Source organism: Anomalospiza imberbis, chromosome 16 (genome assembly GCF_031753505.1).
Source record: "Anomalospiza imberbis isolate Cuckoo-Finch-1a 21T00152 chromosome 16, ASM3175350v1, whole genome shotgun sequence".
NCBI classification, from domain to species: domain Eukaryota; kingdom Metazoa; phylum Chordata; class Aves; order Passeriformes; family Viduidae; genus Anomalospiza; species Anomalospiza imberbis.
In genome coordinates this window covers 15,172,503-15,186,677 of record NC_089696.1, presented here as the reverse complement: position 1 = coordinate 15,186,677, position 14,175 = coordinate 15,172,503, and the positions used below count along the sequence as shown (strand labels likewise).

Genomic DNA, 14,175 nt, shown 5'->3' with positions numbered 1-14,175 from the left:
ACCCTGTTCTTTTAAAAGTTTTAAAGTTCTTTTAAAAGTTCTCCATGCCTTTTGATGTTTACGTATTTCTACTGGAGTTCTCATGCATGTTCATGTAAATAATGATTGTTTTGCATTCTTCTTTGTGGGAGGAGAGAATTGATGGACTGTTGGTTTCACCAGTGTGGTTGGAGAGGTGGCAGTTTCACCCTCCAATCCACTGTCACTTTTAGAATTCTATATATTGTGAAGTCAGAAATAAAACTTCCTCTTTTCCTTCTTCTGTGTCTTGAGTGAGCGTGTGAGTTATTTCATATCGCAGTGTGACAGAAACTCATCCCTGCCGTGCTCCTGCATGGCCAAAGCCACTGCAGCTCCTGCTGGCCCTGAACCCAAGAGCCCCAGTCAGGAGTGAGAACCAACCCTGACCTCCCTGCTGCGTTTTCCAGCCATGGCAGCGCTTCCCACCCCGCGGGCTGCGGCACGCACATTCTTCTGTCTCTCAGGATTTTTTCATAGAGGAGCACAGAGAGAAGAGAAAACAATTTCTATTTCTGCTCCTTGTTCTCCCATGTGGAATGTGTTTGGAGTATTGTTCACCTGGGGTGATTGCTTGGTTGGGTTCTGGTGAGGATTGTTGGAGCTGATGGCCAATCCAACCCACCTGTGGCTGCACTCTCAGAGAGGGTCACGAGTTGTGAGTTAGATATGGGAGTTAGAAAAGCAGGTTCGTAGTTTTAGTGTCTCCTTTAAATAGTACATTAATGGATTATAGCACAGTTATAATAAAGAAATCATCCAGCTTCTGAACTGGAGTCACTCATCAGCATTCCTTCCCACCAGTTCACCTGCATTTACAACAGCGGGCCTCCTGGGCAAATCTGATCTCGTGGCTGGGCACCACATCTCCCTCTCAGGTTTACCAGCAGAGCCAGGAGCAGCAGCAAAGGTGAGCTGACAGGGACAGGACAACCAGAGACACTGCAAGCCCTGCTCCATGGGACACCAGCCCCTTCTGAGCCCACACCAGCACAGACACCGGCTGCCCGGCGCTGCGGAGCCCCCGGGAGCCACGCTGGGCTCCCAACTCTCCAACGGCCCAAGCCCAGGGCTGTGGGATGCCCTCCAAGCCCCCGAGGTGCCAGCAGGATGAGGGATGGTGAAGGAGCCCAGCTCAGGCCTGCTGGAGTCACTGCTGCTCCCCTCTCCAATTAATCAAGTTCCCATACTGATTAACAGCGTGATTCATGGCTCTCGTTAGGAGCATTCTGGAACAAACAAGGCTGTATTTCAAGGCCACTGGCTTAATGGTTAAAATAAATACCTTCCAAATTTCTATTTTCAAGTAGCTGAACCTTTTCCACCTTTACAACTAATTCAGACTTCCTTCAAATTATTTTTCTAAGTAATATAACAATTTGTTTTTCATTAGAGCTTGTCAAAGCCGGACTTGGGTTTATTTTGAGAGAAACCAGCGCTCTCCAGAAACTGTTTAGTACAATCTGAATGACGCCCAAAGGGGTTATTGCAGCCACAATCAAAATAGAGTTTACAGCACTGGCTTGGGGTGACACTTTATTTAATGATTAAAAAAAAAAAAAAAAAAAAAAAAAAAAGAGAGAGAGAAGCGAAAAAGCCCCCAGCGCCCTGAATCAGGAGCTAATTAAATGCACTCCTCTGGCTCCCAGTGAGTGTTTCTCAGTGCCTCTGACTACTGCAGAATGCAAGGACTTAACTTGTTGCTAACTAATCCCAGAGCCCATTATGGGAGCAGTGTTATTTACTGGTTTGGGGTGGTATGTGCTGCTATTCCCGCGTCTGGCACAGCAGATCCTATCGAGCTGGATGTGAAATCAAATATCAGAGTCATTAAACAGTTTGGGTTCTGCCTGCTTAACTCAGAATGTTTCTTGTTGGGGGGCGTAGAGCTCAGTGTTTAATTTAAGGGGGTTTAAATGTAACAGAAAATCTGCCCTGTAACTGCTTTGATTTCACATTCCTTCTGTTTTGCTGTGGGGAAAAGCTGAGCTGGAGCAGTGCCAGGGCTGAGGAGGGGATCTGGGGATCCAGGAGGGCCTGAGGGGCAGGGACACCCCGGCCACCCTCACCCGGGACCAGGATGGCTGCAACCTCCATAATCCCAGCCCAAGCTCCAACATTCCCCGAGAAGCTCGGAATCTCTCTCCCTGCACCTTCCATCTCACACCCCAGGAGATTTAAAAACCCAAAGCGGATTTTTGAACAACTGAACTGCAAAACTCTTTTCCACGGGCCCATTCCTCCCGTCTTGTTCTCCTGTGCATTTTCCTGGGACTCTCTGTTTGTTGTTTCTAAACCACAACAAAATCAACAAGATTTGGACTTTGGGGAAGGCTGAATTTCCTCTGCCCAGCCCAGGCAGTGACACCCAGCCAGAGCTGCTGGGCTGGGGGGACCACGCTCCCCAGCATCCTTAGGGATTTATAAAAAAGCAGGAAAGGGATTTTTTTAGAGGGGTATGAGGCAATAGAAAAAGGGGAATGGATTTAAACTGAAAGAAAATAGATTTACATTGGATATCAGGAAGGAATTCATCCCTGGGAGGGTGGGCAGGCCCTGGCACAGGTGCCCAGAGCAGCTGTGGCTGCCCCTGGGTCCCTGGCAGTGCCCAAGGCCAGGCTGGACAGGGCTTGGAGCAGCCTGGGACGGTGGAAGATGTCCCTGCCATGGCAGGGGGTGGCACTGGGTGGGCTTTAAGGTTTTTCCCAACCCAAACCATTCTGGGATTGTGTGAACTGCAGAACAATTCCTGAATTTTCTGCCTTCTTCATCCTCCGGCGAACTGGGCTTTATTCTCACACACGCTGACAACACCACTCTGCATCCACACAGAAAAACTCCTCCTCGAGCAGTGCCCGTGGGTGCCCAGTGAAAGCCCTGTCGAGGGGCCTGATGCTCCTGCCACGAGCCTGGCACTGGTGTAACCCTGCTAATCCTGCTGGAGACACCCCTGATTTACACCAGCCTCGCCACGAGAACAAACCCAGCTCGGGTCTGACAAGTGAAAACAAACACTGGATTCAGACACTTTCTGCAGGGACGGGGGGCTGGTTAATTTTTGTTCCCTCTCTCCAGGCTGCTGCTGTGACCTCTGCTACCTCCTAAGTCAGCAACACAATCTCTTGCAGCTGTGGCACTGCAGCAGCCTGATTTAATTTGTGTGTGTGTGGCTGCAGGGGCAGCTCATCCCTCCAGCATCTCGTGGTGTGGCAGAGGCAGCGCTGGGACAACGGGGGGCTCGGTCCTCCCCTCCCAAAAAAAGAGGGGGGAAACCTCCACTTGGCCTCCCCTGCCTTCCTGGAGAGATGGGAACAAAATCAACCAGAGGGAAACGTCCTTTTCCATCAAAATTTTTAAGAGGTTGGGGTTTGGCCAAGCCAAGGAGGGAAAAAAAAAAAAAAAAAAAAAAGCAAGAAAATATTTGTTCAACAACTGTTTTCTGCCTGAAAAGAAAAAAAAAAAAAAAAAAAAAAAAGGAAAATGACTTTGCTGCCTGTCCCTGGTGCAGTGCCCAGCTGGGCAAGGGTGCTGCTGGCAGCTCGTTTTCCAGGGGAACAGAGCTGGAGGTTTCTGCCACATTCCCCCTCAGGGTCCCTCCCCCAGCAGGTCCCCCCTTCCCTCTGCAGCTCCCAGAGTCCCCGACTGCTCCTTGGCTGGATCCTGGGAGCTGCTCGGGGAGGGGGGGCTCCTTTCAGGGCTCTGAACCTCGCAGGGGCTTTGGCTGAGGAGGTTTCACCTCTGCCTTCTGCAGGGCTGGAATTGTGCCTGGCTCCTGGCACTGTCACCCCTGTGCCCCTGCACTGTCACCCCTGTGCTCCTGGCACTGTCACCCCTGTGCCCCTGCACTGCCACCCCTGTGCTCCTGGCACTGCCACCCCTGTGCCCCTGCACTGTCACCCCTGTGCCCCTGCACTGTCACCCCTGTGCCCCTGGCACTGTCACCCCTCTGCCCCTGGCACTGCCACCCCTGTGCCCCTGGCACTGTCACCCCTGTGCCCCTGGCACTGTCACCCCTGTGCCCCTGCACTGTCACCCCTGTGCCCCTGCACTGTCACCCCTGTGTCCCTGCACTGTCACCCCTGTGCCCCTGGCACTGTCACCCTGTGCCCCTGCACTGTCACCCCTGTGCCCCTGCACTGTCACCCCTGTGCTCCTGGCACTGCCACCCCTGTGCTCCTGGCACTGCCACCCCTGTGCCCCTGACACTGCCATCCCTGTGCCCCTGGCACTGTCACCCCTGTGCCACTGCACTGCCACCCCTGTGCCCCTGGCACTGCCACCCCTGTGCCCCTGGCACTGTCACCCCTGTGACCCTGGCACTGCCACCCCTGCCCCTGGAACTGTCACCCCTGTGCCCCTGCACTGTCACCCCTGTGCCCCTGCACTGTCACCCCTGTGCTCCTGCACTGTCACCCCTGTGCCCCTGCACTGCCACCCCTGTGCCCCTGGCACTGCCACCCCTGTGTCCCTGGCACTGTCACCCCTCTGCCCCTGGCATTGCCATCCCTGTGCTCCTGGCACTGTCACCCCTGTGCCCCTGCACTGTCACCCCTGTGCCCCTGCACTGTCACCCCTGTGCTCCTGCACTGTCACCCCTGTGTCCCTGGCACTGTCACCCCTCTGCCCCTGGCATTGCCATCCCTGTGCTCCTGGCACTGTCACCCCTGTGTCCCTGGCACTGCCACCCCTGTGCCCCTGGCACTGTCACCCCTGTGCCCCTGGCACTGTCACCCCTGTGCTCCTGGCACTGCCACTCCTGTGCCTGCACTGTCACTCCTGTGCTCCTGGCACTGTCACCCTGTGCCCCTGCACTGCCACCCTGTGCCCCTGGCACTGCCACCTCTGCCCTTGGCACTGTCACCCCTGTGTCCCTGGCACTGTCACCCCTGTGCCCCTGGCACTGTCACCCCTGCCCCTGGCACTGCCACCTCTGCCCTTGGCACTGTCACCCCTGTGCCCCTGGCACTGCCACCCCTGCCCCTGGCACTGCCACCCCCGTGCTCTGGAGAGGGCTCCTGCTGAATTCCATCCCGGGACAGCCTCGCTGGGAGCAGGGGAGAACCTCCAACAGCAACACTCAGGATCTGGAGTGGGGGGAGATGTTCCTCAGGCAGCCCAGCTCCTCCAGGAGCTCTGTCCTGCTGGGGGACCGGGGGGCTGAGCTCACCCAGGGCCTTCTCCAGCCACCAGCAGCTTCCAGGGGCCAAGGCAGGGAGTCCAACTCCACAAACCCATCCAGATCCAAAGGGATTTAAAAGCTTTCAACTCTCCTCACATTCTCAGCTCCCCAGATTGTGCCTTTATGGCTGTGAGTGGGAATCAAAGCAGTGCCCCTGCCTTTCCAACAGCACCAACTGTGGACTTTCCAGGCTATTTATTCATTTATGGATTTCAGTTTCTGATCCTGAAGCTCCTTCCCACCTGGCACTGCCAAATCCACCCCGGCTCCTTCCAACCCTGCTCTACCTGCCAGCTCTGAGGGGCAAGGTGGCTTTTTCCTGCCTCTTTTTTTGGCTTCCCTCTCGCTTCCCCTCATCAACTCATTTGCCAAGCAGTGGAATTTTACTGCCTGGCTTCCAAGGAGCCAAGAAATACGTTTGGTGTGAGCTGGGAGTTAGACAGCGTGAAAAACACACAGATCAGGGTTTGAGGAGCCAGCTCCAGGGTTTGAGGAGGGAGATTCAGGGTCTGAGAAGGGAGATCCAAGGTTTTGAGGAGGCAGATCCAGGGTTTGAGAAGCCAGATCCAGGGTTTGAGGAGGCAAATCCAGGATTCGAGGAGGCAAATCCAGGGTTTGAGGAGGCAGCTCCAGGGTTTGAGGAGCCAGATCCAGCATTTGAGGAGGGAGATTCAGGGTTTGAGAAGGGAGATCCAAGGTTTTGAGGAGGCAGATCCAGGATTTTGAGGAGGCAGCTCCAGGGTTTGAGGAGGCAGATCCAGGGAGCAGTGAAATCCCCACCAAGCTAAAGGATTTGCCTTCCCCAGCAGCACTTCCAACCTCCCACACCCCACAAACTCCTCGGGGTATGGGCAGGCTCTGCCCTGGTGCTTCTACAGAGCCAAGAATAAGAGTCCAGACCTTGCCTGGGGTCTCCAAGACCCTCTAAGATATTTTCTGCCCCCTTCCAGGTACTGACAGCCCCGTTTTAAATTTGATTTCTCCTGAATATTGGGGTGTTTCAGATCCAGGTGTGCATTTCTGAGGCCCACACCCCACCTCTGCTACGAAAACCAGCCAATCACAGAATTGTTAAGGTTGGAAAAGCTCTTGAGCATCACTAAATCCAACCATCAACCACCACATTCACCACTAAACCACGTCCTGAAGTGTCACCTCCACCATTTTCTGAACACTTCCAGGGATCATTTAATCCTGGCAGAAACAATTGGCAGCAGTGCCCAGGAGGTCCATGGAAATGGTGGGGTTTGACCTGAGCTCACAAAGAGGACGTGGCAAAAACCCCGAAGCTGAGGGGCAGGAAACCACAGCAGGAGGGGCCATTCCTGGCCAGGAGCAGCAGCACCGAGTCCTTCATGGATCTGCTGGGAATGGGCTCATCCCAAGGGTCCCTGTGGCCCCTCCAGGGGGGAATCGAGGTGCTGGCAGCACTCTGGTGCCCATCAAAGCCACCCTAAATCCCACCTGGGTCCCATCAAACACAAACCCCAACAGGAACCTCCTGAGCACGTCCAGGATGGGAACGAGGTGGAGCTTCCAGCTCCCTTGGGATAACTCCAGGCTGGAATCCCAGCCCCACAGGAATCCCCTGGTGGACACACATCCATGCTCAGGCTGCTGAGCACCTCCTCTCTGATGTTTCCACCCTCTCTAAGCTTTTTTCCTTACAAAAGTGAGGCAGGCAAGAAGAATAAGTTCACACTTGGAAAAAAAACCCCACTTTCCTCTTTTAAAGCCCAACTTTTTTTGGGTTCCTGACAAAGCAGTATTCTCCAGGCCAGTTGGAATCTGGAAAAATACGCTCACTCAACCTCGCCACCATGACTCCAATAACAATTATAAAATGTCCAATAAAACTTGTCTGTAATGTCAATTCAAATCTTGAAAAGCAGAATTAAGTGGTGTATCAACATTAAACTTTATTGCTTCCTTTGCAGAGCACAAGGATTGTCAATAAAAGTCATTCTGAATGAAGAAAAGGGCAGTAAATATTAAATAAACAGGTTTTTGTTGAAATGCTGTAAATGCACCAGAGCTGCCTCTTACAGTGGGAGCCTTTCTGCCTTCTCAGACTCCCCTCGTGATCGAAATAAGTCACTAATTGCCAGCTATCAATAAAGGGCCAATTAAAGGGGCTTGATGCCTGCACTCACTGGCTGTCGTTAGGACATTTATGGGGTGGGCTCGGCTGTTGCAGGTCCCCTGGCTGTGTCTGAGGTCCCCCAGGGCCCTGCTGCTCCTCAGGGGCCCTGGAGGAGCCGGGAAGAAGCTGGAGGTGACAGGGATGGAGCAACCCCGAGGGGACAAGGGGAAGAGAGGGGAGCACTGAACATGGAGTGGGTTGGGGTGGCAGGGACCTTGAAGATCATCTCGTTCCAACCCCCCTGAGGACACTTTCCACTATCCCAGGGTGCTCCAGCCTGGCCTGGGACACTGCCAGGGATCCAGGGGCAGCCACAGCTGCTCTGGGAATTCTGTTCCAGGGCCTGCCCACCCTGACAGGGAAGGATTTATCCCCGATCTCTAATCTAACCCTGCCCTCCTTCATCTTAACCAGAAGAGAGGGTAGGTTTTGCTTTGTCTGTGGAGTTTTCTTGGGGTTGGGCTGAATAAAATCCTCCCAGTGCCTCCAAAAATCTCAGCAGTGCCACCAACACAGCTGGCACCTCTGGAGTGCCACCCCAGGAGCTCTGTGGGTCAGACCCCTCCCTCCATCTGCCCAAATCCATCCCAAGCCAACCAAAGCTGCCCCAAAAAGGTAAAAGCTGGCGTTCAGTGGCACCCAGACACAACAGGAAGCGTTTGGGAAGCAGAAGGAACCGGGAGGGCACAAACCCTGCCGGGGTTTCTGTCAGACCTTTAAAACCTGAGCAGCATTTTTGTGGTTTACCAGGGGGCTTTATGAGCTGTTCTCCAGTTTAATCATCACATGAACTCACAGGAAGCAGTAACAGCTCCTGAGTAGGAATTTCATGATGCTGAAATGATGCTGGACAAAGGCAGGGCAGCAAGGGCTGGAAATGGAGTTTGAACTCTGCCAGGACAGACAGGAGAGGAATCAGATGGGCTCGAGGAAAGTATTTATGCAGCAGCTTCTGTCCTCTGAGTTTTGCAGAGGTACAAAAAAACCCACCCCAAAAATCAACTGGAACGTGAATCCATTACATTTTCAAGGAATTATTTTCATTTCAAACCTCGGCACAGGCAGTCTGGTATTTGTGAAGAGCAGCTCAACCCTCTTCAGAGATAAAGAACAATCCTCGAGCGATAAATACAGAAAGAAGAATCCCTTCAGAGATGGAGAATTGTCTACAAAAATTAACTCTTGAGGGAATCACAAGGATTCCCCACAGACCCTTTGCACGGATCCTGGGCTGCCATTTCTCTGCCACACAGAAACCAAACATCCAGCAGTGGGAAACAGCCAGGAATTCCTGGCTGGGAATCATCCTCACTCTCTGGAGCCTGAACTCCCATCCTGCCCCCTGAGCCAGCTCCTCCTGGGAGGAGTGGGGAAGCCCAGGAGAGGAGGGGACCCTCAGGATGATGCCTTGTGAAGGCTTGAGACTGGACAGAGCTCAAGAATAAAGCAGGGATTTATTAAAAAGCCTCAGTGGATCCACTTTGGGCAGCACAAGAGCCCAGCCAGGGCTGCACCCAAGATGAACCAAAGGGGTCCCAAAAATGGACTCAAGGTCTCTCGCTGTGATCAGTTCTGCTCCATTTGCACACTGGAGTTCATTGTCCCATTCCAGCTTTAGCCCATGCAGTCCCATCCTGCTTGTTTTTCTCTCTCCAGCCCACGTTGTTTGTGCTCTTGGGCTGAGATTTGGATCATTTGTCCTTGGTCCTCAGCTGGAGAAGGAATTGTTTTGTCTCCCTGCTCTGTGCAGAGAGCTCAGCATCCCCTCATGTGAAGCTCAGACCCACACACCAAAGCAGCACAGAATGTGAAAAATAGAAAAGCCAAAACCTGAGGCATCATGACATGAATCTCAGAACGACAGCCTAAAATCTGAAAAATAGAAAAGCCAAAGCCTGAGGCATCAAGGACACGAAGCAGGAGCAGCTCACCTGGAAGAGGATCTGCAGGAGCCCGTGCAGGATGCTCATCCTCCTGCCCAGCAGCAGGAAGAAGGGCACCACCAGCTCGATGAAGTGGTTGACCAAGGTCTCGAAGCGGTGGAACCACCAGGGCGAGCGGTGCATGAAATAGGAGATGGGGCTGGGCACTGGCTGAGTCTGCAATATCAGAGGGAAAAAAGGAATTAATCCCCTCCAAAACTTGGTATGGAGGGCTGCTACAAAGTTCTGGCCTTATTCCTTATTTCTCTCCCCAAGTTTGCCATCCTGCACCTCTGGGAACTCGCTTCTTTGCAGACAAAATGACTTCATTCAAGTTCTTCTGCACATCTTTAAACAAATTAATCTCTTAAAAACCAAGAGTTTTAATTTTCCCTTTTGTCATCATAACCAAACCCCATCTTAAAATAACCCTGCTATTATTGAACACTGAAATCTTACACTTAGATCAGCACTGAGGGATGTTAAACTGAGTGAGGATCCTCAGAGCAACGGAGCAGACCCAGAAACTGAGCCTAAGATTTGCTTGGGGTCAGGCCTTGGGTCAAACAGAGCCAGGAATGGAAACCAGATTTCAAAACCTCGGAGATCTGCTTTCAAAATGTTTAAAATTCAAATAAATGTGCTGGTAGAGCTGCTTTCCAAGATGGTAATTTGGGAGAGGAAAGTGTAATTCCTCTAAACATGCTCTACTGGTTAAGGTATTTACATACTGGCCTTGGGACAATATTATTCTTTTGTCAGCCTGAAATTTTTTGACACTGGGAGATTTTTCCATCCAGGACAAGAAAACGGCAATTTTTTCAGAGGGAACAACCCCAAATTCTGATATGCTAATAAGTGCCACCCCAAGAAATCCCACAACTGGAGCAAAAAATAAATGTGAATTTATCTTAGCGCATCTGACAGGCTCAAATTCCCTGATATTGTTTTAAAACTTCAACAACAACAACAAAAAAAGAGAGAGGTCGAAAACACAAATGTTAATTGAAGGAGACACAACACATCTTTAAATTATTTGCAGTTAAACCCAAAATACAAACAAAACAGGGCAAATCCTGAAGGATGCACGGCAGCCAAGCACGCTCCCGCTGCCAAATCCCACAACTATTGTAATTCCTTATTAGCAAAGCTGGGATTAATAAAGCCTGGCCTGGGCTGGAGGCTGCTGTGGCCCCTCAGGACAGGAGACCGCATCCTTCCTTCCCGGATGGAGCCGGGCCGGGGTCAGGGAGCTCTGCCAAGGCCACTCCGGCCAGGCTGGGGGGTCAGGGCAGCCCCAGGTGTCCCCCAGGGTCCTTCCCTCCACCAGGACCTGCTTCCAGTTAATCCCGTGCTGGGCTCCTCGCAGCATTCCCAGGGAGGCTCCCAAAGGGATTTTTTTGATCCCAAATTGCTGAGAAATGCTTTTATCCTTCCAAACGGGCAGGTTGTTCCTTGGCTATATTATTATTATTATTATTATTATTATTATTATCATCATCAACATCATCATCATTATTGTCATTATCATCATTATCATCATTATCATCCTTATCATTATAATAGTATTTTAATTTTTATTGTATTGTATTATTATTAATTATTATTATCATAACCATACTTATAAATGTATTGTTAACATCATTACCACAATTAGTATCATACTACCACAATTTATCACCATCATTATCACAATAATAATCATTATTAATGATTTATTATAATTATAAATATAATATTATTATTGTTGTTGTTGTTATTCTTTTTATCATTATTATTATTTTTTTAAGTGCTTGAACCAATCCTGACCCAGCTGAGGCATCGATCCAACAGGTTGGAATGTTTGGCACTCATGGATGAGGTAGGATTACAAATGGCACACCTAACTTCTAATTGCAATTAATACCTTAATGTGCCTTGTTCCCACTTGTTGTTGGAGCTGGATACTGGAGATACTGACTGGAGATGCTGATCCCAAATTGTTTAAGGGCAGCAGGAGAATATTCCAGCCTCAAGTCCCACTGCAGGGAACTCAAGGCCAGGTTGGAGGGCGTGAGGGCGGGCAGGTCCTGGCACAGATTCCCAGAGCAGCTGTGGCAGCCCTGGATCCCTGGCAGCGCCCAAGGCCAGGCTGGGTTTTGGAACAGCCTGGGACAGTGGGAGGTGTCCCTGCCATGGCAGGGGTGGGATGGGATGAGCTTTCAGGTCCTTTCCAGCCCCAGCCAGTCTGGGATTTGAGGATAAAGCAAAGCAGTGATTCACATGTCCCAGATATCCCTGAAACGCTGCTGGGGGAGGAGATGTGTGTGTGTGTGTTCCTCCAATGCCTTCCAGATGCTGCGCAGCACAGGTTTCCTGGGAAGGGAGCTGGGCTTCCCTGGGATGGGACAGTGAGGCAGGAGCAGCCTGTGAATCACCAGGAGCCTGGGATGCTGGAAAATCTCCTGGATTCTTTTTGGGCCCGAGTCCACCAGAGGCACCTATAGCTGGGGAAAAGCACCCTTCTTTTGTCAGCCTGAAATCTTTTGACACTGGGAGATTTTTCCATCCAGGACAAGAAAATGGCAAATTTTTCAAATTTTTACAAATTTGGGTATGTGAATAAATGCCACCCTAAGAAATCCCACAGCTGGAGAAATCCCACCTTGCTGGGATTTTGGAGAGGGAATTTGCCCCACACCTGCTGTTCCAGAGAAATCCTAATCCCATGGGAACATCCCGGTGCTGTTGGAGGTGCTGGTGTCAGGGAAGAGGGAAAAGCTTTCCAGGATTCTTGTTCCTGGGATTTGGAGCTTTGCACTTTGCTTTGTGGCTGTGCTGTGAGGGGAATTATGGAGCCCCAGAACGGTTTGGGTTGGGAGGGACCTGGAGGATTATTATTTAATTCCCATCCCCTTCCATTATCCCAGGCTGCTCCAAACCCCGTCCAGCCTGGCCTCGGGCACTGCCAGGGATCCCGGGGCAGCCACAGCTGCTGTGGGCACCCTGTGCCAGGGCCTCCCACCCTCTCAGGAAAGGATTTGATCCCAATATTCCATCTTAATCCACCTTATTCCATCTTCCATCACAAACCTGCTCTTTTTCAGTTGGAAGCCATTCCCCCATGTCCCGTCAGCCCAGTGCCTGATGAAAATTCCCTCTCCATCTCCTCGTCCTAGGAAGGATCCTAGAAGCAGCTGGGAGCTCTCCTACATCCAGAACTGTGATCTCCTGACACACAGACATGGGAATTGCAGCTCCAATTGCTGGAACTCAACAATCCCAAGGGGGATGCACACGGAGAGGGAGCAGAGCCCGGGGCTCGCAGCAGCCCCGTTTCTGGGCACCTCTGTGAGACTGAAAATGTCTTTAAATTAAAAAAAAAAAAAACCCACAACAATTAGCAAACCCTGGCTTTGTGTGTCAGCACAACATCATAACCCTGGTGCCGGGGAGGAACCGCTGCTGCAAACGCCTTTGGAAATGGGAGCAGGAAAATGAATTCTGTAATTCACGGGGCAGATTTGTAAGGTGTGAGTGCTGCTGCAGGAACTCTGGGTCGCCAGCTCGGGCCAGTTCCCTGGCTTGGATTGAGCAGGTTTTATGAGGGCTGGTAACAGAGTCTAAAAATACACACAATAAACTGGTTTTTTTTCTCCCTACGGGGTCTATGGTTTAATTATGTTCTTAGTGAGAGCCATTAAAGTGCTAAGTACCTGAAGACTCCTAATTTACTAAACTGCACCCCACTAAAAGCCAACAGAAGGCCATTATACAGAGGAGTGAAGGCTCTTCTTGGGGGCTGTGAATGCCCACTCCCAGCCCCGTTATTTCCACAGCTTCCCAGAAACTCCAAGGGAGGATTTAATCCCGGCTTTGGGGAGCCCAGCCCGGCCCGGGGAAAGCTCCAGGCTCTTCTACAGGGAAACAAATCCCACATTGTCCTCAAACAACCCAGTGCTCAGACAGGGCTGGGATCGGGGCAGACTGGGATAGGGGAAGGTGTCCCTGCCCAAGGAATGGGATGGGCTTTAAGGTCCTTCCAGCCTAAACCACCCTGGGATTCTTTACTGGGCTCACAGCACGGCTGCCATGCAAGCAGCTGAGCAGCAGGGGAGTGTGGGGTTGGAGGGTAAGGAATCAGGGGACCATGGAATGGTTTAGGTTGGAAAAGCCCTCTAAGATCAACAAATCCAACCAAGTGCACTGCATTGGCAGAGAAATCCTGAAAAACAGAAGGAAAGGGAACAACAGCAAATAGGAATACATAATGAGAAAAAGCAACTATTTGGTCAAAAGAAACAGAATTCCAGAATGAGCCGGGTTGGAAGGGCTCTGAATTCTCATCCAGTGTCATCCCCTGCTGTGGGCAGGGACACCTTCCCCTATCCCAGGCTGATCCAAGCCTGGCCTTGGACACTTCCAGGGATCCAGGGGCAGTCACAGCTTCTCTGGGCACCCTGTGCCAGTGTCCCATCATCCCCACAGGGAACAATTCCTTCCCAGTATCCCATCCAACCCTGCCCTCTGGCAGGGAAGCCATTCCTTGTCCCATGGAATCATGGACTATCCTCCCCCCTGACCCCACAGAGGTGCAGTGAACACGTCAGGAGCAGCTCTGCAGGCTCCCACAGCCAGGAGAGAGGGAGGGAAAGCCTTTGGCACAGCCAGGCGAGCGTGAGGAGCAGCAGTCCCCTGGAAAAGCAGGCTGAGAGGTTTATTAAAAGTTTTCTGGAGAGCTGTGGAAGATCCAGATGAACTGCAAAGCTCGGCTCTCCAGCTTCCCAAGCACTGAGGCATGAACTCATCTCCTCGGCTTCAAAGCAAAGCCCCACGCTTCTCTTGTGCTTTGGACCAAAGAATAAAAAGGATTCTCCACCGTGGAGCCTAATTGGATCAGCGTGGTCCAACAGGCTGCTCCCTGCCAGTCCATT

At 51.5% G+C, this 14,175-nt stretch overlaps 1 protein-coding gene across 4 annotated transcripts in view; it reads right to left on the bottom strand.

The window, feature by feature from the left end:
• Positions 1–14,175, bottom strand: part of LMF1 (lipase maturation factor 1) — a 146,860-nt gene that overhangs the window by 36,028 nt on the left and 96,657 nt on the right. For all 4 annotated transcript variants that reach the window (XM_068207261.1, XM_068207260.1, XM_068207264.1 and 1 more), the window contains one exon: positions 9,272–9,439. In XM_068207261.1, coding sequence (XP_068063362.1) covers positions 9,272–9,439 — 168 coding nt within the window. The remainder of the gene's footprint in view (positions 1–9,271; positions 9,440–14,175) is intronic.